Source organism: Salmo salar, chromosome ssa20, assembly GCF_905237065.1.
Source record: "Salmo salar chromosome ssa20, Ssal_v3.1, whole genome shotgun sequence".
In the NCBI taxonomy this organism is placed as follows: domain Eukaryota; kingdom Metazoa; phylum Chordata; class Actinopteri; order Salmoniformes; family Salmonidae; genus Salmo; species Salmo salar.
This window is the reverse complement of record NC_059461.1, coordinates 25,778,671-25,798,712: the sequence shown is the minus strand read 5'-3', so window position 1 is coordinate 25,798,712 and position 20,042 is coordinate 25,778,671. Positions and strand designations below refer to the sequence as shown.

The following is a 20,042-nucleotide window of genomic DNA, read 5'->3' as shown; positions in this document are numbered from 1 at the left end:
CCGGTGAATTTACTAAATTACTCACGATAAACGTTCACAAAAAAACATAATTATTTTAAGAATTATAGATACAGAACTCCTTTGTGTAATCGAGGTGTCCGATTTTAAAATAGCTTTTCGGTGAAAGCACATTTTGCAATATTCTGAGTAGATCGGCTAGCCATTTAGACACCCACCAAGTTTAGCCCTGACCAAACTCCGATTTACTATTACAAAAGTTTGATTACCTTTGATGTTCTTCGTCAGAATGCACCCCCAGGACTGCTACTTCAATAACAAATGTTGGTTTGGTCCATCGTTATATCCAAATAGCGGCGTTTTGTTCGTGCGTTCAAGACACTATCCGAAGTGTAAATAAGGGTCACGAGCATGGCGCAATTCGTGACAAAAAAATTCTAAATATTCCATTACCGTACTTCGAAGCATGTCAACCGCTGTTTAAAATCCATTTTTATGCCATTTTTCTCGTAAAAAAGCGATAATATTCCGACCGGGAATCTGCGTTTAGGTAAACAGAGGAAAGAAAACAAAGCATTCGGTCGACGCGGGCACGCGCCTGAGTCTCACAGTACTGTAACCAGCCACTACCCAAACGCGCTACTTTTTTTCAACCAGAGCCTGCAAAGCCACGATTCAGCTTTTCGCCGCCTTCTGAGAGCCCATGGGAGCCGTAGGAAGTGTCACATAACAGCAGAGATCCTTTGTAATGGATAGAGATAATCAAGAAGGGGAAGAAATTGTCAGACAGGCCACTTCCTGCATGGAATCTTCTCAGGTTTTGGCCTGCCATATGAGTTCTGTTATACTCACAGACACCATTCAAACAGTTTTAGAAACTTTAGGGTGTTTTCTATCCAAAGCCAATAATTATATGCATATTCTAGTTACTGGGCAGGAGTAGTAACCAGATTAAATCGGGTACGTTTTTTATCCAGCTGTGTCAATACTGCCCCCTAGTCCTAACAGGTTAAGTATGTTTAGGCCTATGTAGAATACTAATTAGTCATTGTTATCTTGCGAGACTGATTCACCTTTGATGTAAACTTTTTAGTATACAAGCACCATTCTGAGAAGTGGAGGAGAGTCGCTCCGGTCCATTCCGTCGTGCTTCTGCAACATTACACCTATCTTTTGAATAATGTGGATAAAGAGTTAATTGTCTAACAGAACACCTGAGGGTGTTCTTTAATGGAAGCCTCTCAAATATAATCCAGTTAGAATCAGGAATTCCCCAGGGTAGCTGTTTAGGCCCCTTGCTTTTTTCAATTTTTACTAGTGACATGCAACTGACTTCGAGTAAAGCCAGAGTGTCTATGTATGCGGATGACTCAACACTACACGTCTGCTACTACAGTGGCTGAAATGACTGCAACACTCAACAAAAAGCTGCAGTTAGTTTCAGAGTGGGTGGCAAGGATTAAGTTAGCCCTAAATATTTCTAAAACTACCAGCATTGTATTTGGAACAAAACACTCACTAAACCCTAAATCTTGTAATAAATAATGTGGAAATTGAGCAAGTTGAGATGACTAAACTGCTTGGAGTAACCCTAGCTTGTAAACTGTCATGGTCAAAACATATTGATGCAGTAGTAGCTAAGATGGGGAGAAGTCTGTCTATAATAAAGCGATGCTCTGCCTTAACAACACTATCAACAAGGCAGGTCCTACAGGCCCTAGTTTTATTCCATCTTGACTACTGTTAAGTCATATGGTCAGGTGCCACAAAAAAGGACTTAGGAAAATTACAATTGGCTCAGAACAGGGCAGCATGGCTGGCCCTTGGATGTACACAGAGAGCTAATATTAATAATATGCATGTCAATCTCTCCTGGCTGAAAGTGGAGGAGAGATTGACCTCATCACTATTTTTATTTATGAGAGGTATTGAGATGTTGAATGCACCAAGCTGTCTAAACTACTGGCACACAGCTCGGACACCCATGTATACTAGAGGTCGAACGATTTAGTTTTCAAGTTTTCATAATCGCTAATCAGCATTTTTGGACGCCGATTTATGGCAGATTACATTGCAATCCACAAGGAGACTGTGTGGCAGGCTGACCACCTGTTATGTGAGTGCAGCAAGGAGCCAAGGTAAGTTGCTAGCTAGCATTAAAATTCTTAAAACAATCAATCTTAACAAGTGATTATGGTAACTACACATGGTTGACAATATTAGTAGTTTAACTAGCTTGTCCTGCGTAGCGTTTATTCAATGTGGTGCCTGTTAATTTATCATTGAACCACAGCCTACTAAGCCAAACGGGTGATGATTTAACAAGCGCATTTGCGAAAAAAGCATCATCGTTGCACCAATGTACCTAACCATAAACATCAAGCCTTTCTTAAAATCAATACACAAGTATATATTTTTTAAACCTGCATATTTATTTCAAGTAAATTCGTGTTAGCAGGCAATATTAACTAGGGAAATTGTGTCACTTCTCTCTTCCAGTGCAAGCAGAGTCAGGGTATATGCAGCAGTTTGGGCCGCCTGGCTCGTTGCGAACTGTGTGAAGACCATTTCTTCCTAACAAAGACCGTAATTAATTTGCCAGAAATTTACCTAATTATGACAACATTAAAGGTTGTGCAATGGAACAGCAATATTTAGACTTAGGGTTGCCACCCGTTCGATAATATACGGAACGGTTCCATATTTCACTGAAAGAATAAACATTTTGTTTTCGAAATGATAGTTTCCGGATTTGACCATATTAATGACCTAAGGCTCGTATTTCTGTGTGTTATCATAATTAAGTCTATGATTTGAGAGAGCAGTCTGACTGAGCGGTGGTAGGCAGCAGCAGGCTCATAAGCATTCATTCAAACAGCACTTTCCTGCATTTGCCTGCAGCTCTTTGCTGTGCTTCAAGTATTGCGCTGTTTATGACTTCACGCCTATCAACTCCTGAGATTAGGCTGGCAATACTATAGTGCCTATAAGAACATCCATTTGTCAAAGGTATATGAAATACAAATGGTATAGAGAGAAATAGTCCTATAATAACTACAACCTAAAACTTCTTAACTGGGAATATTAAACCACCAGCTATCATATGTTCTGAGGAAGGAACTTAAACGTTAGCTTTTTTACATGGCACATATTGCACTTTTACTTTCTTCTCCAACACTGTTTTTGCATTATTTAAACTAAATTGAGCATGTTTCATTATTTGAGACTAAATAGATTTTATTTATGTATTATATTAAGTTAAAATTAGTGTTCATTCAGTATTGTTGTAATTGTCATTATTACATACATGCATACGTACATACATGCATACATACAGTTGAAGTCGGAAGTTTACATACACCTAGGTTGGAGTCATTAAAACTTGTTTTTCAACCACTGCACAAATTTCTTGTTAACAAACTAGTTTTTGCAAGTTGGTTAGGTTACTTTGTATGACAAGTAATTTTCCCAACAATTGTTTACACAGATTATTTCACTTATAATTCACTGTATCACAATTCCAGTGGGTCAGAAGTTGACATACACCTTCAAACTCAGTGCCTCTTTGCTTGACATCATGGGAAAATCAAAATAAATCAGAAAACAATTGTAGACCTCCACAAGTCCGGTTCATCCTTGGGAGCAATTTACAAACGCCTGAAGGTACCACGTTCATCTGTACAAACAATAGTACGCAAGTATAAACACCATGGGACCATGCAGCCATCACACTGCTCAGGAAGGAGACTTGTTCTGTCTCGTAGAGATGAATGTACTGTGGAGCGAAAAGTGCAAATCAATCCCAGAACAGCAAAGGACCTTGTGAAGATGCTGGAGGAAACGGGTACAAAGGTATCTATATCCGCAGTAAAACGAGTCCTATATCGACATAACCTGAAAGGCCGCTCAGCAAGAAAGAAGCCACTGCTCCAAAACTGCCATAAAAAAGCCAGACTACGGTTTGGGACTGTGCATGGGGACAAAGACCGTATTTTTTTGGAGAAGTGTCCTCTGGTCTGATGAAACAAAAATAGAACTGTTTGGCCATAATGACCATCGTTATGTTTGGAGGGAAAAGGGGAGGCTTGCAAGCTGAAGAACACCATCCGAACCGTGAAGCATGGGGGTGGCAGCATCATGTTGTGGGGGTGCTTTGCTGCAGGAGGGACTGGTGCACTTCTAAAATAGATGGCATCATGAGGGAGGACAATTATGTGGATATATTGAAGCAACATCTCAAGACATCAGTCAGGAAGTTAAAGCTTGGTCGCAAATGGGTCTTCCAAATGGACAATGACCCCAAGCATACTTCCAAAGTTGTGGCAAAATGGCTTAAGGACAACAAAGTCAAGGTATTGGAGTGGCCAATACAAAGCCCTGACCTCAATCCTATACAAAATGTGTGGGCTGAACTGAAAAATCCTGTGCGAGCAAGGAGGCCTACAAACCTGACTCAGTTACACCAGCGCTGTCAGGAGGAATGGGCCAAAATTCACCAAACTTATTGTGGAAGGCTACCCAAAAAGTTTGTCCTGAGTTTTACACAATTTTTAAAAGCAATGCTACCAAATACCAATTGAGTATATGTAAACTTCTGACCCACCTGGGAATGTGATGAGAAATAAAAGCTGAAATAAATAATCCTCTACTATTATTCTGACATTTCACATTCTTAAAATAAAGTGGTGATCCTAACTGACCTAAGACAGGAAATCTTTATTTGGATTACATGTCAGGAATTGTGAAACTGAGTTTAAATGTATTTGGCTAAGGTGTACATAAACTTCTGACTTCTACTGTAGTTAATTTAAGAACACTAGTGGTGAGTTCAGATTGTAAAGTCATTTATTCTTAGCTGGGCAAGTAGGACCCTCCCCAATCAGACTTGAATTTACCTTTTCACACGTACCAACAAACGGGTGTGATCATTCTACAGTGGTCCCTGCAGCGTCTGTTCAAACCGGTGTGATTAGAACACTTATTTAGAACGTTCAGTTTCGATTGACGCAGCAGTCAGCGTTTTTGAACTAACCATACTGGTTTTTCAAACATTTTGCACAAACACAGTTCTTATAAAGTTATCTCCTTATTTTTGGATGTCTTGTTCAGACATTCACAGAAGTAGTAACAGTATACACAATCATCCAAACCAAAAAATGTAGGCTACATTAATCCTAGCGGTAACTGAGGAAAGATTGACATAACACAAGCGGTCATATTTAGAGAACTCTCGGCTGACAGAAACCCCAATATATAAATGATCTAATAGCAATTACTGTTTATAATTCATCACATCATGGGTGAGCAACATTGATCGAAGTAATTGAGTAAAATACTATAGAAATTGAAAGTAATCCAACAATGGGTGATAAGATGAGTTTGGTCAGTTTGCAGTATGCTTGTTGAAGGGGGTGTGTCGTCTACAATTATTCATTCCATAAGTTTATCAGATAGGTGAGTGAACAATTCCTTCACCTTTATAACATCTTTGGTCTGAGACGTTTATGTGACACACAGAATGCATTGTATAATGTCAACAAACATGGCGCCACACATAGCTGGCAAATAGCTTAGCATTAGCTCATTATAATCAGTACAAGCTTCACAAAAGTATTTTACACACATCATAGGTGTTCATTACAATCTCTGCTATAATCGAAATGCATTGTCACCAGTACTTTAAAACGTGAATAAAACTAAATACATTATGCCCCATACATAAACTCTCAGCAAAAAAAAGAAACGTCTCTTTTTCAGGACCCTGTCTTTCAAAGATCATTCGTAAAAATCCAAATAACTTCACAGATCTTCATTGTAAAGGGTTTAAACACTGTTTCCCATGCTTATTCAATGAACTATAAACAATTGATGAACATGCACCTGTGGAACGGTCGTTAAGACACTAACAGCTTACAGACGGTAGGCAATTAAGGTCACAGTTATGAAAACTTAGGACACTAAAGAGGCCTTTCTACTGACTCTGAACAACACCAAAAGAAAGATGCCCAGGGTCCCTATTCATCTGCGTGAACATGCCTTAGGCATGCTGCAAGGAGGCATGAGGACTGCAGATGTGGCCAGGGCAATAAATTGCAATCTCCGTACTGTGAGACGCCTAAGACAGCGCTACAGGGAGACAGGACGGACAGCTGATCGTCCTCGCAGTGGCAGACCACGTGTAACAACACCTGCACAGGATCGGTACATCCGAACATCACACCTGCGGAACAGGTACAGGATGGCAACAACAACTGCCCGAGTTACACCAGGAAAGCAAAATCCCTTCATCAGTGCTCAGACTGTCCGCAATAGGCTGGACTGAGGGCTTGTAGGCCTGTTGTAAGGCAGGTCCTCACCAGACATCACCTGCAACAATGTCGCCTATGGGCACAAACCCACCGTCGCTGGACCAGACAGGACTGGCAAAAGTGCTCTTCACTGACGAGTTACGGTTTTGTCTCACCAGGGGTGATGGTCAGATTCGCATTTATCGTCGAAGGAATGCACGTTACACCGAGGCCTGTACTCTGGAGCGGGATTGATTTGGAGGTGGAGGGTCCGTCATGGTCTAGGGCGGTGTGTCACAGCAGCATCGGACTGAACTTGTTGTCATTGCAGGCAATCTCAACGATGTGCGTTTACAGGGAAGACATCCTAATCCCTCGTGGTACCCTTCCTGCAAGCTCATCCTGACATGACCCTCCAGCATGACAATACCACCAGCCATACTGCTCGTTCTGTGCGTGATTTCCTGCAAGACAGGAATGTCAGTGTTCTGCCATGGCCAGCAAAGAGCCCAGATCTCAATCCCATTGAGCACTGGATTGGAGGTCTAGGGCCATTCCCCACAGAAATGTCCAGTAACTTGCAGGTGCCTTGGTGGAAGAGTGGGGTAACATCTTACAGCAAGAACTGGCAAAATTGGTGTGGACCATAAGGAGAAGGTGCACTGCAGTCAGTACTTAATGCAGTTGGTGGCCACACCAGATAATGATGGTTACTTTTGTTAGTTCTTCTGTTAGTCACATGTCTGTGAAACTTGTTCAGTTTGTCTCAGTTGTTGAATCTTGTGTTCATACAAATATTTACACTTGTTAAGTTTGCTGAAAATAAACTCAGTTGACAGTGAGAGAACGTTTATTTTTTTTGCTGAGTTTACATACAATACTGTATGATACAGTAGAAACGACAACATGGTATACAGAAAATAACACATTTTGATTGGAACGCACACATACCCCAAGTTATTTATAAGGAAAACAACAATGCGGGCGCCAATCAAAAGAAATTCCAGTTCGTGCAAGACTGCACAAATGTCTGAATACTTGATATGTGGGAAAAATGGGGAAGGGCTCTCCTCGAAGAGGGAAGTCTGGCTCAGTAAAGTCTCAAACATAAGTTGTTCACATCATTGAAATTGACTACTTCTGTGAATTAATGAAGCAGAACACACCTCAATTCAAACTCGTGTTAGAAAAGAACTAGAAATTTGACAAGTTGAAACAGCCTATAGATAATTAGCAGGCAGCGCGGGTTAACTGTCCTGTTGCGTAACAATCACATTTTGAAACAGTGAGTGCATTCTGACATCACGTGTCTAAAACAACTCACGCTGGGGTGACCGTTAGGGATATATAGAACTCGCGTGTGAAAAGGTTAAACCCACAGTGAGCTACTAGAACTACTTTAGGTCAGTGGTCTGAGTCTGTTAGCCTCGTTCACCTCCTGACATACACACACCTTTCCTCACGTGATGTGGAGCTAACGAGCTCTGATAAATCTAAATCTGCACCTCTTTATCCAGCTTTGTGTGTAGTGCGGATTCACCTGGATTAGACCTGCTGCCTCTGTCTGCCTGCATGCCAGCCAGGGAAAGTGGAGACTGACTTGATGTAGGATAACATGGCTCTTATTTCTGAAAGTTTCAGTCAGATAACCGCAACGCCATTTTGTATCCAGTGTAATCCATGTCCACTTGGCAGCTAGCATTAGTGAGAGTGAAAGCATTGCCGCAACTGTCTGTTAAAGACACTTTGAAAATGTATTGTGTGATATACACATGATGAGCTCAAGCACAGAAGTCTTATGATTGGAATTGGCTGAATGGGCTGTACTCAGCTGGGTTTGACTGGAGCTCTGTGTGTTCTCTGACAGGGTAACTCTTGCCTTCACCGGGGTGGGTCTTCTTGTCGTTCTCACATCCATCATCGGGTTTCTTCCAAATGGGAGGTAAGGATTTCTCATCATTGTAACACGTTCCTTCTATATGAGTAGTAACATAGTAATTACGGTAGTAGCAACACCAATGTTGTTAGGTACCAAGCTGTTTTCTGTGTTCTTCCTGAAGGATGAAGAACTTCCTCAGTGAGCAGGTGCATCTGATGTGTTACCGTATCTGTGTCAGAGCGCTCACTGCCATCATCACCTACCACGACAGGTAAGCAGCAACACCACTAGACATACACATAGAAAGCATGTTGATGCCATTATGAGAATGGCATGCACCATATACCACTGTTGACAGATTAACACTGCTGGACTGTATACTAGAGCAGGCATCAATTGATCAGTTTAAATTCTAGAGCAGTTAAGTAGTGTAAATGGTGGTTATGTAATAATAAAAGTAGTAATAAATACACAATGAGTAACAGCTAAATACACAGGGTACCAGTATCAAGTTGATGTGCAGGGGTATGAAGTAATTTAGGTAGATGTACATATAACTAGTAATAAAGTGACAGATAATAAACCGACGCAGCAGCGTATGTGATAGTAATGCACCAATATGACATTTTTGGCTGATACCGATATCCAACATTTTCCTTGCCAAAAAAAAGCCAATACCGATAATCGATATTAAACATTTTAGCGGCCTTTTAAGCATTCTAGTACAGTCAAATAGTTAACACACACATGGACGCAGCGGTCTAAGGCACTGCATCTCAGTGCAAGAGGCGTAACAATAGTCCCTGGTTTGAGTCCAGGCTGTATCACGTCCGGACGTGATTGGGAGTCCTATAGGGCGGCGCACAATTGGTCCAGCATTGTCCGGGCCGTCATTGTAAATAAGAACTGGCTTGCCTAGTTAAATAAAGGTTACACACACACCACACTGACCAAAAAGTTATTTTGTTGGCATTTACGTATGTCCTCATTACCAGTAAAACATAATCAAAACCTATTTCTTTCATTTACTTGCTGTGCTGTTCCATTCAGTCATTTCATTCTCAACCAGGATTTCTATGGAATGCCGTTTAGGGTCTTTGCCTGTCAAAAAAGATACGTGTCAAATAACACTTCCACTATTGTGCCTAATCCTTATTGTGGCTAGCTTCACAACACATGGTCCAGTCAAGCCTCACTAGCTGGCTGCTTATAACGTTAGCATTGGGCAACAGGGTTAAGTAGCTGGCTAGCTATTTATTGTTATGAACTGAAGATCAATTTCAATAGGCGAACAACAGGTGGCAACCTAGCTAATACTTACTCACAAGGATTCCTAAATCATTGCTAAGAATAATGAAAATGACTGCAGTTTCTACTGGTCATTGTTATCAGGCTGGTTGTATTGGTGCTAGCTAGGTACCCCAGAAGTTGCGGTTGAACAAATGATGCTTTATTACCAACGCGGTATTGTAAACACATCGTTCGTGACCGGTGTTTGCAGACTTTTTCTGTACAGCTTTGACAGTGTTACTGTATCTTTTTTGACATGCAAAGACCCAAACGGCGTTCCATAGTATGCATGTCGTGAAGCTAATAGCAGTGACGCTATTACTGTGTAACTCCGGTAGGGCAACATTTGAAAAATAGTGCACTTGGTAGTGTGTACCGGTGCTCGACCAGTCGGCGAAAGCCAACATCACCCACAATAGAGAACAGTTGATTGTCAAGGGCAATGAATTCCATTATCTTGGCGTTAATGGAGTTCGCCTTTGAGTTGTCTCGCTGAAATGTTCTTACTCTTTCAAATGACTGCTCGATCCACACAGCAGACATTGTGTGGGCTAGGTTAGGAATGCTGTGTTGCCCGTGTTGTGCAAAATTTTACGTGGCATCTATGACTTGGGTGGCTGGAGTCTTTGACAATTTTTAGGGCCTTCCTCTGACACTGCCTGATATAGAGGTCCTGGATGGCAGGGAGCTCGGCGCTAGTGATTTACTGGGCTGTATGCACTACACTCTGTAGCGAGGTCGGATGCCAAGCAGTTGCCATACCAAGCGGTGATGCAGCCAGTCGAGGTGCTCTCAATGGTGCAGCTGTAGAACTTTGAGGATCTAAGGGCCCATGCCAAATCTTTTCAGCCTCCTGAGGAGGAAGAGGCATTGTTGTGCCCTCTTCATGACAATGTTGGTGTGTGTATGGATCATGATAGATCCTGAGTGATGTGGGCACCGAGGAACTTGAAGCTCTCGACTCGCTCCGCTATAACCCCTGTCAATGTGAATGGGTGCATGCTCGGCCCTCCATTTCCTGTAGTCCACGATCAGCTCCTTTGTCTTGCTGACGTTGAGGGAGAGGTCATTGTTCTGGCAGCACACTGCCAGATCTCTGATCTCCTCCCTATAGGCTCTCATTGTCGTCGGTGATCAGGCCTGTGTTGTCGGCAAATTTAATGACGGTGTTGGATTTGTGTGCGGCCACACAATCGTGGGTGAACGGAGTACAGAATGGGACTAGGCACGTACCCCTGAGGTCCAGCGTGGCAGACTTGTTGTTGCCTACTCTCACCACCTCGGGGCGGCATGTCAGGAAGTCCAGGATCCAGTTGTGGAGGGAGGTGTTTAGTCCCAGGGTCCTTAGCTTAGTGCCCTCCAAGCTCATCACTATGCTGAGCTGTAGTCAAAGAATGGCATTCTCACATAGGTGGCAAAGAGCAGTATGGAGTGCAATAGAGTGTCATCTGTGGATCTGTTGGGTTGGTATTGGAATGGGTTCAGGGTGGCTAGGATGATGGTGTTGATGTGAGCCATGACCAGCCTTTCAAAGCATTTCATGGCTACAGATGTGCGTGCTCCAGGGCAATAGTCATTTAGACAGGTTACCTTGGTGTTCTTTGGCACAGGGACTATGGTTGTCTGCTTGGGACATGTTGGTATTAGACTAGGTCAGAGAGCAGTAGAAAATGTCAGTGAAGACACTTGCCAGCTGGTCAGCGCATGCTCTGAGTAGGTGTCCTGGTAATCCGTCTGGCCTTGCAGCCTTGTGAATTATACCTGTTTAAAGGTCTTACTCACATCCGCTACGGCAAGCGTGATCACACAGTCATCCGGAACAGCTGGTGTTCTCATGCATGGTTCAGTGTTGCTTTCCGCGAAGCGCGCAGAGAAGGCATTTAGCTCTTCTGGTAGGCTCGAGTCACTGGGCAGCTCGCGGCTGTGTTTCCCTTTGTAATCCGTGATAGTTTGCATGTCCTGCCACATCCGACGAGAGTCAGAGCCGGATTAGTAGGATTTGATCATAGTCCTGTATTGATGCTTTGCCTGTTTGGTGACTCCAACAAGGCCATCACATTTAATCTAGGTCTGGGGTAGACTACCCTGAGAGGAACCCAGCACAAACTCTTGCCACGGACTTTACCAGGCTAGGTGTCACTAAAGGCACTAGCGGCAGAGAAACATCAGCAAATCCATCATTGTTCAGGCATTAAAAACCCCTAGAGTCGATGTTCGCACCCGGCAGAAATCTGTTTAGCATAATTAAATAAATCCCCATGAAAATCTGTCGCACTTCCGCATCTGCTGTGAAATGTGACAGAGGGCAGTGTTTGTCAGACCATGAGACATCCTGAAAATCGGTCTTCTCACAAAATTGTCTGGAGCGTCCGAACAGTTTGGCCTATAAACTATTATGACCCCTCTATGGAAAGACTCACGAACAGTCTGAAAAAATAATGGAAGTACAGTGCATTCAAAAAGCATTCAGACCCCTTAACTTTTTCCACATTTTGTTACAGCCTTATTCTGAAATTGATTGATGTGGGGTGATAATTATTTCATCTACACACAATACCTCATAATGACAAAACAAGAACAGGTTGACATTTTTGCTAATTTATATAAAAAAAATAAGTATTCAGACCTTTTACTTAGTACTTTGTTGAAGCACCTTTGGCAGCGATTACAGCCTGCAAGCTTGACACACCTGTATTTGGGTAGTTTCTCCCATTCTTCTCTGCAGATCCTCTCAAGCTATCAGGTTGGATGGAGAGCTTTGCTGCACAGCTATTTTCAGGTCTCTCCAGAGATGTTTCATTGGGTTCAAGTCCGGGCTCTGGCTGGGCCACTCGAGGACATTCAGAGACTTGTCTCGAAGCCACTCCTGCTTTGTCTTGGCTGTGTGCTTTGGGTCATTGTTCTGTTGGAAGGTGAACCTTCACCCCAGTCTGAGAACCTGCTCCATAGCGCTCAGGACTCCATTAAGGATCTCTCTGCGCCGTTCATCTTTCCCAGTTCCTGCCGCTGAAAAACATCCCCACAGCATGATACATGCGTCACCGTAGGGATGGTGCCGGGTTTCCTCCAGACGTGACACCTGGCATTCAGTTCAGAGTTCAATCTTGGTTTCATCAGACCAGAAAATCTTGTTTAGGTTCCTTTTGGTAAACTCCAAGTGGGCTGTCATGTGCCTTTTACTGAGGAGTGCATTCTGTCTGGCCACTCTACCATAAAGGCCTGATTTGATGAAGTGCTGCAGAGATGGTTGTCCTTTTAGAAGGTTCTCCCATCTCCACCAAGGGACTCCAATCAAGTTGTAGAAATATCTCAAGAATGATCAATGGAAACAGGATGCGCCTGAGCTCAATTTTGAATCCTAGCAAAGGGACTAATATTTAACCTTTTGAGGACCCCTTCGAGATAGGATCCCGTTAACAGGATTGATTTTGACAACAGCCAGTGGAAAATCAGAGCGCCAAATTCAAAACAGCTAAAATCTCATAATTCCATTTCCTCAAAAAATCAACTATTTTACACCATTTTAAAGATAAGACTCTCGTTAATCCAGCCACATTGTCCGATTTCAAAAAGGCTTTACGGAGAAAGCATACAATTAGATTATGTTAGGACATAAACGCCACAAGAAAAACCACACAGCCATTTTCCAAGCAACTAGATGCATCACAAAAACCAAAAGTACAGCTAAAATATTCACTAACCTTTGATCTTCATCAGATGGCACTCATATGACTTCATGTTACACAATACATGTATGTTTTTCTCGATAAAGTTCATATTTATATCCAAAAACTCAATTTTACATTGGCGCGTAATGTTCAGAAATCTTTTCCCTCCAAACCTTCCGGTGAATGAGCAATGAGCACACATATTACAGAAATACTCATCATAAACTTTGATCAATATACAAGTGTTATGCACAGAATTATAGATAGACTTCTCCTAAATGCTACCGCTTTGTCAGATTTAAAAAAAGGTTCACTGCGAAAGCACAATTTGCAATAATCTGAGTACAGCCCAGAAGATACCAACAACTAGCAAACAAAAACCCGCCATCTTGGAATCAATAAAACTAAGAAATGACATTATAAATATTCACTTACCTTTGATTATCTTCATCAGAAGGCACTCCCAGGAACCCCAGCTCCACAATAAATGTTCGATAAAGTTCATATTTATGTCCAAATACATCCATTTTGTTCACGCGTTAGGTTCACTATCCAAATCCATAACGCGCGTGCTTACTTAGTCCAGACGAAAAGTCAGTTATACTACAGTTTGTAGAAACATGTCAAACGATGTATAGAACCAATCTTTAGGTTGTTTTAACATATATCTTCAATAAAATTCCAATCGGACCTATCCGTTCTCTTTAGGAGTGAATATGAACTCGGCTCGCTCCCAAGTCCTTGCGAGTGACTGTACCCATGTCTTATAATGGGACACCTACTTCCTTGGGCTGTTAGTCCCTTCAAATTCACCATAGAATCCTCAAACAAGGTTCTAAAGACTGTCGACATCTAGTGTAAGCCTTAGGAAGTGCAACATGACCCCGTAAAGACTACAAATTCAATAGACAATGGTTTGAAAAACTACAATCCTCAGATTTCTCACTTCCTGGTTGGATTGTTCTCAGGTTTTTGCCTGCCATATGAGTTCTGTTATACTCACAGACATCATTCAAACAGTTTTAGAAACTTCAGATTGTTTTCTATCCAAATATACTAATAGTATGCATATCTTAGTTTCTGGGCCCGAGAAGCAGGCTGTTTTAATTTGGGTACGTTTTTCATCCGGCTGTGAAAATACTGCCCCCTATCCTGAAGAGGTTTTAAGTAAATTATGTATTTCTGTTATTTTTATAAAATTTGCCAAATTCTAAACCTGTTTTTGTTTCGTCATTATGGGGTATTGTTTGTAGATTTAAATTTTAGAATAAGGCTATAACTTAACAATGTGGACATACTTTCCGAATATGGAGACTGTTTAGTGCCAAAATACATGTGAAAATATATATTTTTTCTAAATATCTTTCAGATATAGGACAGACACTTCAGAACAGACTTCTTTTTTAAATATACTTTCAAGGGGTCTTCAAAAACAAATAGCTGAATGATCCTTGGTATGACCTGCTTAAAACAATAACATATAATTTAGTAGAACCCCCCCCCAGTTTAGACAAGGCTTAGACGCTTATGGGTTTAACACCCACAGGGTTATAGCCTGTGCTCTGGGGGAACTGCTTGTCAAGAGACCCATGGTGAGACCTACTGTTCAGGCTGGCTGGCACAGCTCAGCAGGAAGTAGTACAGGAAGTTAATCAGATTATTTATATTTCCCTGACTTTACACTACCCCAGTCAGTTTATGCTACAGTTTGTGTTTGATTAGGCTAAATTTGAAAAGCACAAAGTGGACATTCCCTTTGACATGATGCAGGCAGTTTGCCGACAGTTCAAATGTCCTCTGATTTGATTTTATTGACACTCAGTTTCTGTGGTGTGAGGCAATGCCAGACAGTGCCCAAAGCCTTGGCTTTATGTGTTGATTTTAATACATGCTGGAGAGCAACACTCTACAAAACCACTAGTCACATTTATTTGACAAAGCACTTACTAGCCAAATGCTGATTCACATGAGTCATGTTAAAGAAGAAAATAAGGGGAAAAGTTGCAAAAGAAAATGAGGGGAAATGTTGCAAAAGAGACGTCTCAATCAGATTAAGAAATAGTCCTCATCACCAACTCTAGGTCAGAGAGGGAACTTGTCATATGAACGTGTCAATATAGCCTTCGTTTTGCAGTAACAACATTTTTTTTTACATGAGCTGCCATAGTCAGGGACTGTATTTAAACCGTAGGCCTACTCATTCAAATAAATAATTATTTCCAAGACCAGGAGGGTTAGGTTCGTCTTTGTCCATGAAATTGGCCCTAGTGCAAATGTTTTCAGACATATCCATCGGTATGAAAATAACTGCTCATAAACATGTTTCTAATAGGCCAAACTGTCTAAGAATGTGGTGTATTCAGTGTGGGTTATGTGCCCTGAGGGAATTTACATATAGCGCTGGGCCTGTTACAGCATGTTCCTCTGCCTAGTCTGGGGCCAAAAATACTGAAGTGGTGTAAGAGGGGCTCTGTTTTGGTAACAATACAACATGATCAGCAACATTTATCTCCTGAATGTAGCCTCCTACTCAAGTCCAACATGCTCAGGGGGTCAGGCTTTGAATGCCAACATCATTTGTCTCCTCTCACATTCATGTTAATTAGGGAGTGGTGAGGGAGAGGGAGCCTGGCTTCTCCCTCAAACCCATTTTCCATCATCCACTGGTTTCTTAGGTTCTAGTTTACACTGGAATGGTCATTTCCTGATAATGACTTGTTTCCTGATACTCATCCTGCCCTCTCTATCTATCCTCCCAGTGAAAACAAGCCCAAGAATGGAGGGATCTGTGTGGCCAACCACACCTCACCCATCGATGTCATCATCTTGGCCAGTGATGGCTGCTATGCAATGGTAAGGCCCATGATGAACAGCACGGCAGTCAGACACAATGCTACCTACCACAGCACTGAATGACTGCTGTCAATCATTGAGTTGGTGTCAAATTTAGAAAGTTACTGGTGTGCTACTCACTACCATAACAAAAATATTTTAGAAGCAAGCACTCAAATTTTCTTACTGAGAATTTACCAAAAAATTTAGAATTAAAATTGTATTTTAGAGAGGCAGGTGTGAGATTGTTGACCTATATCATCAGATGTTTGTTAAACCACACCTGTGTGTGTGTGTGTGTGTGTGTCTGTTCCAGGTTGGGCAAATCCATGGTGGTTTGATGGGCGTAATCCAGAAGTCTATGGTGAAAGCCTGTCCACACATTTGGTTTGAACGCTCTGAAGTCAAAGACCGACATCTAGTGGCCAAAAGGTAGTAATGCACATCTGCACTTTTGGGTTGGAAGTCAGTCCGCTCGAGTCTGGTAGGTACCAAACTCAGTCCTCCTGACTAGAGTTTCGGAAGCTTTTTGTCAGCACGATGTGTCAATAATAAAGGGGGCTGTGCATTTACTGGTTGGTTCAGTCTTCCCACTCAAAAAAAAGTATCCCCTTGTTAAAAAAGAGTTTGAGAGAACCAATCAAAGCTCGCTCTATTTCTAAGCAAATATATACGCACAAAAAAGAATCCTGTGCAGACCTGTGGGGCACAGCGCTCCCTCGCTGTGTACCACGTTAGTCATGTCAGCCAGGCTAACTCAGCTGTACCTTAGCAAAGACCTAAAGAATTTATACTGAACAAAAATAAACGCAACATGTAAAGTGTTAGTTTCATGAGCTGAAATAAAAGATCCCAGAAATGTTCAAAATGTATAAACTTATTTCTCTCATATTTTGCGCACAAATTCATTTACATCCCTGTTAGTGAGCATTTCTCCTTTGCCAAGATAATCCATCCACCTGACAGGTGTGGCATATCAAGAATCTGATTAAACAGCATGATCATTGCACAGGTAGGTGCCCCTTGTGCTGGGGACAATAAAAGGCTACTCTAAAATGTTCAGTTTTGCCATACAACACAATGCCACAGATGTCTCAAGTTTTAAGAGAGCATGCGATTGGCATGCTGACTGCAGGAATGTCCACCAGAGCTGTTGCCAAAGAATTGAATGTTTATTTCTCTACCATAAGCCACCTCAAATGTCATTTTAGAGAATTTGGCAGTACGTCCAACCGGCCTCACAACCACAGATCACATATAACCACACCAGGCCAGGAACTCCACATCTAGCGTCTTCCCCAGCGGATTCGTCTGAGACCAGCCACCCGGACTGAGTATTTGTCTGTAATAAAACCCTTTTGTGGGGAAAAACTCATTCCGATTGGCTGGGCCTGGCTTCCCAAGTGGGTGGGCCTATGTACTCCCAGGCCCACCAATGGCTGCGTTCTTTCCCAGTCATGTGAAATCTTTAGATTTAGGGCCTAATGAATTTATTTAAATTGACTGATTTCCTTATATGAACTGTAACTCAGTTGCATGTTGTGTTTTTTTTTGTTACGTATAAATGGATAATTGACAAATCCATTGACGGTTTACTGTGACCATGTTTTGATTTAACGACTATTTTGGGTTTAGTGTTTGTGTATTGGTAAAGACTAGTCAAGCTGTATTTAATCAATATACTGTACACTAGAGCTGGGACGATAAATCAAAAATTTGACACCAACCAAACTGACCACTCATCGAAGACATTTTATTGATAACGATAAGTAGCCTATAGTAGAGAAATGTGAAGTTTGAAATAAGTCTTTAATTTGGGCAATTGCTAAGTACAACATTCAGCGTAGTAGTAGTAGCAAGTATACAAAAGTAACTAGTGCACATTATTGTTAGACTTATTGTTCTATTTATTTATCATGAGAATTCAGTTAATTTATCGGGATATAGATTTGTCCATATAGCCCAGTTCTACTGTACACTTACAACTCCTCTTGTGTTTCAGATTGAGTGATCATGTAGAAGATACAACTAAACTTCCTATTCTCATTTTCCCCGAAGGTGAGTATTTTTTTTTTCTTTCCCTTAGTTACTGCTTTGAACATAAGTTACACTAGTGTTGATTACTGCATTTCTACTGTGGAAATGTGACTATAAGTTAGCTTTAATATAATTTCCTATCCCCATTTGTAAACACTGACTTTTCCCCATAGGCACCTGCATCAACAACACTTCAGTAATGATGTTTAAAAAAGGCAGCTTTGAGATTGGCTCCACAGTCTACCCTGTGGCCATCAAGGTGAGTGTGTCGCGAGCACTTGCGTGTGATGTTTTTACCGGTCTCCCAGTATTAATCAGATGTCCCTGTCTCTCCGGTCCCAACAGTACGACCCCCGCTTTGGAGATGCCTTCTGGAACAGCAGCCAGTTTGGGATGGTCAACTACCTGCTGAGGATGATGAGCAGCTGGGCCATTGTGTGCAGTGTGTGGTACCTGCCACCCATGACCAAAGAGGTTAGTCTGGGCAAAACCTGTTTTCTTTTTAAAATCCATCTCCTTGAAAATATTGCTAAAAGGCTTGAGGATTGCTTTGACATTGATTCAAGACCCTAAGCTCAGTGGTGTTTTTGACTGGCCATTGTGGGTTGTTTAATGATGGCAGGAACATGTTATTTGATTAGCACACTCTAGCCCCAGTAACATTAATACTGTAAAGCACGCCCCATTCAAAAAAATGTAGATATAGCCCTTGGTTCACTCCAGACTTGACTGCCCTTGACCAGCACAAAAACATCCTGTGGTGTACTGCATTAGCATCGAATAGCCCCCGCGATATGCAACTTTTCATCGAAGTTAGGAACCAATATACACAGGCAGTTAGGAAAGCAAAGACTAGCTTTTTCAAACAGAAATATGCATCCTGTAGCACAAACTCCAAAATGTTCTGGGACACTGTAAAGTCCATGGAGAATAAGAGCACCTCCTCCCAGCTGCCCACTGCACTGAGGCTAGGAAACACTGTCACCACCGATAAATCCGCCATATTTGAGAATTTCAATAAACGTTTTTCTACGGCTGGCCATGCTTTCCACCTGGCTACCCCTACCCCGGTCAGCAGCCCTGCGCCCCCCACAGCAACTTGCCCAAGCCTCCCCCATTTCTCCTTCACCCAAATCCAGGTAGCTGACGTTCTGAAAGAACTACAAAATCTGGACCCCTACAAATCATCTGGGCTAGACAATCTGGACCCTCTCTTTCTAAAATTATCTGCCGAAATTGTTGCAACCCCTATTACTAGCCTGTTCAACCTCTCTTTCGTATCGTCTGAGATCCCCAAAGATTGGAAAGCTGCCACGGTCATCCCCCTCTTCAAAGGGGGAGACACTCTAGACCCAAACTGCTACAGACCTATATCTATCCTACCCTATCCTAAGGTCTTCGAAAGCCAAGTTAACCTCTCTTGGGTATGGGGCAGTATTTTCACCTCCGGATGAAAAGCTTGCCCAAAGTAAACTGCCTGTTACTCAGGCCCAGAAGCATATAATTGGTAGATTTGGATAGAAAATACTCTAAAGTTTCCAAAACTGTAAAAATTATGTCTGTGAGTATAACAGAAAACCTGAGAAAAATCCATCCAGGAAGTGGAATTATTTTCATGTGGCTGTTTTTCAACTCAATGCCTACAGAGAATCCAATGGGGTAGGAATCAGATTGCAGTTCCTATGGCTTCCGCTAGATGTCAACAGTCTTTAGACATGGTTTCAGGCTTTTATTTTGAAAAACGACGAGTAAACAGCCATTTTGGTCAGAGGACAGGAACTTTGCAGACCTGAGCGCGCCGTTTGTTATTTTTCCTTTCTATTGAAAACGGTTCCTTTCTATTGTCCGGTTGAAATATTACTGATTTATAAAGACAAACAACCTGAGGGTTAATTATAAACATCGTTTGACATGTTTCGGCAAACTTTACCGGTATTTTAGTATGTATTCGTCTGCCTGCTGTGACCACCTTGGAGCCATTGGATTAATGAACAAAACGCGCCAACAAAATAGTTTTTGGGACATAAAGAGGGACTTTATTGAACAAAACGAACATTTACTGTGTAACTGGGAGTCTTGTGAGTGCAACCA

General features: G+C 41.9%; 1 protein-coding gene across 3 annotated transcripts in view; it reads left to right on the top strand.

Annotated features, from left to right (window-relative positions):
* The window catches only part of plcf (1-acyl-sn-glycerol-3-phosphate acyltransferase zeta), a 46,057-nt gene that overhangs the window by 20,465 nt on the left and 5,550 nt on the right, over positions 1-20,042 (top strand). For 2 of the 3 annotated variants that reach the window (XM_014160041.2, XM_014160042.2), the window contains exons 5-11: positions 8,113-8,187; positions 8,306-8,395; positions 15,842-15,935; positions 16,231-16,346; positions 17,917-17,972; positions 18,125-18,210; positions 18,297-18,425. In XM_014160041.2, coding sequence (XP_014015516.1) covers positions 8,113-8,187; positions 8,306-8,395; positions 15,842-15,935; positions 16,231-16,346; positions 17,917-17,972; positions 18,125-18,210; positions 18,297-18,425 — 646 coding nt within the window. 3 annotated transcript variants of the gene reach the window in all.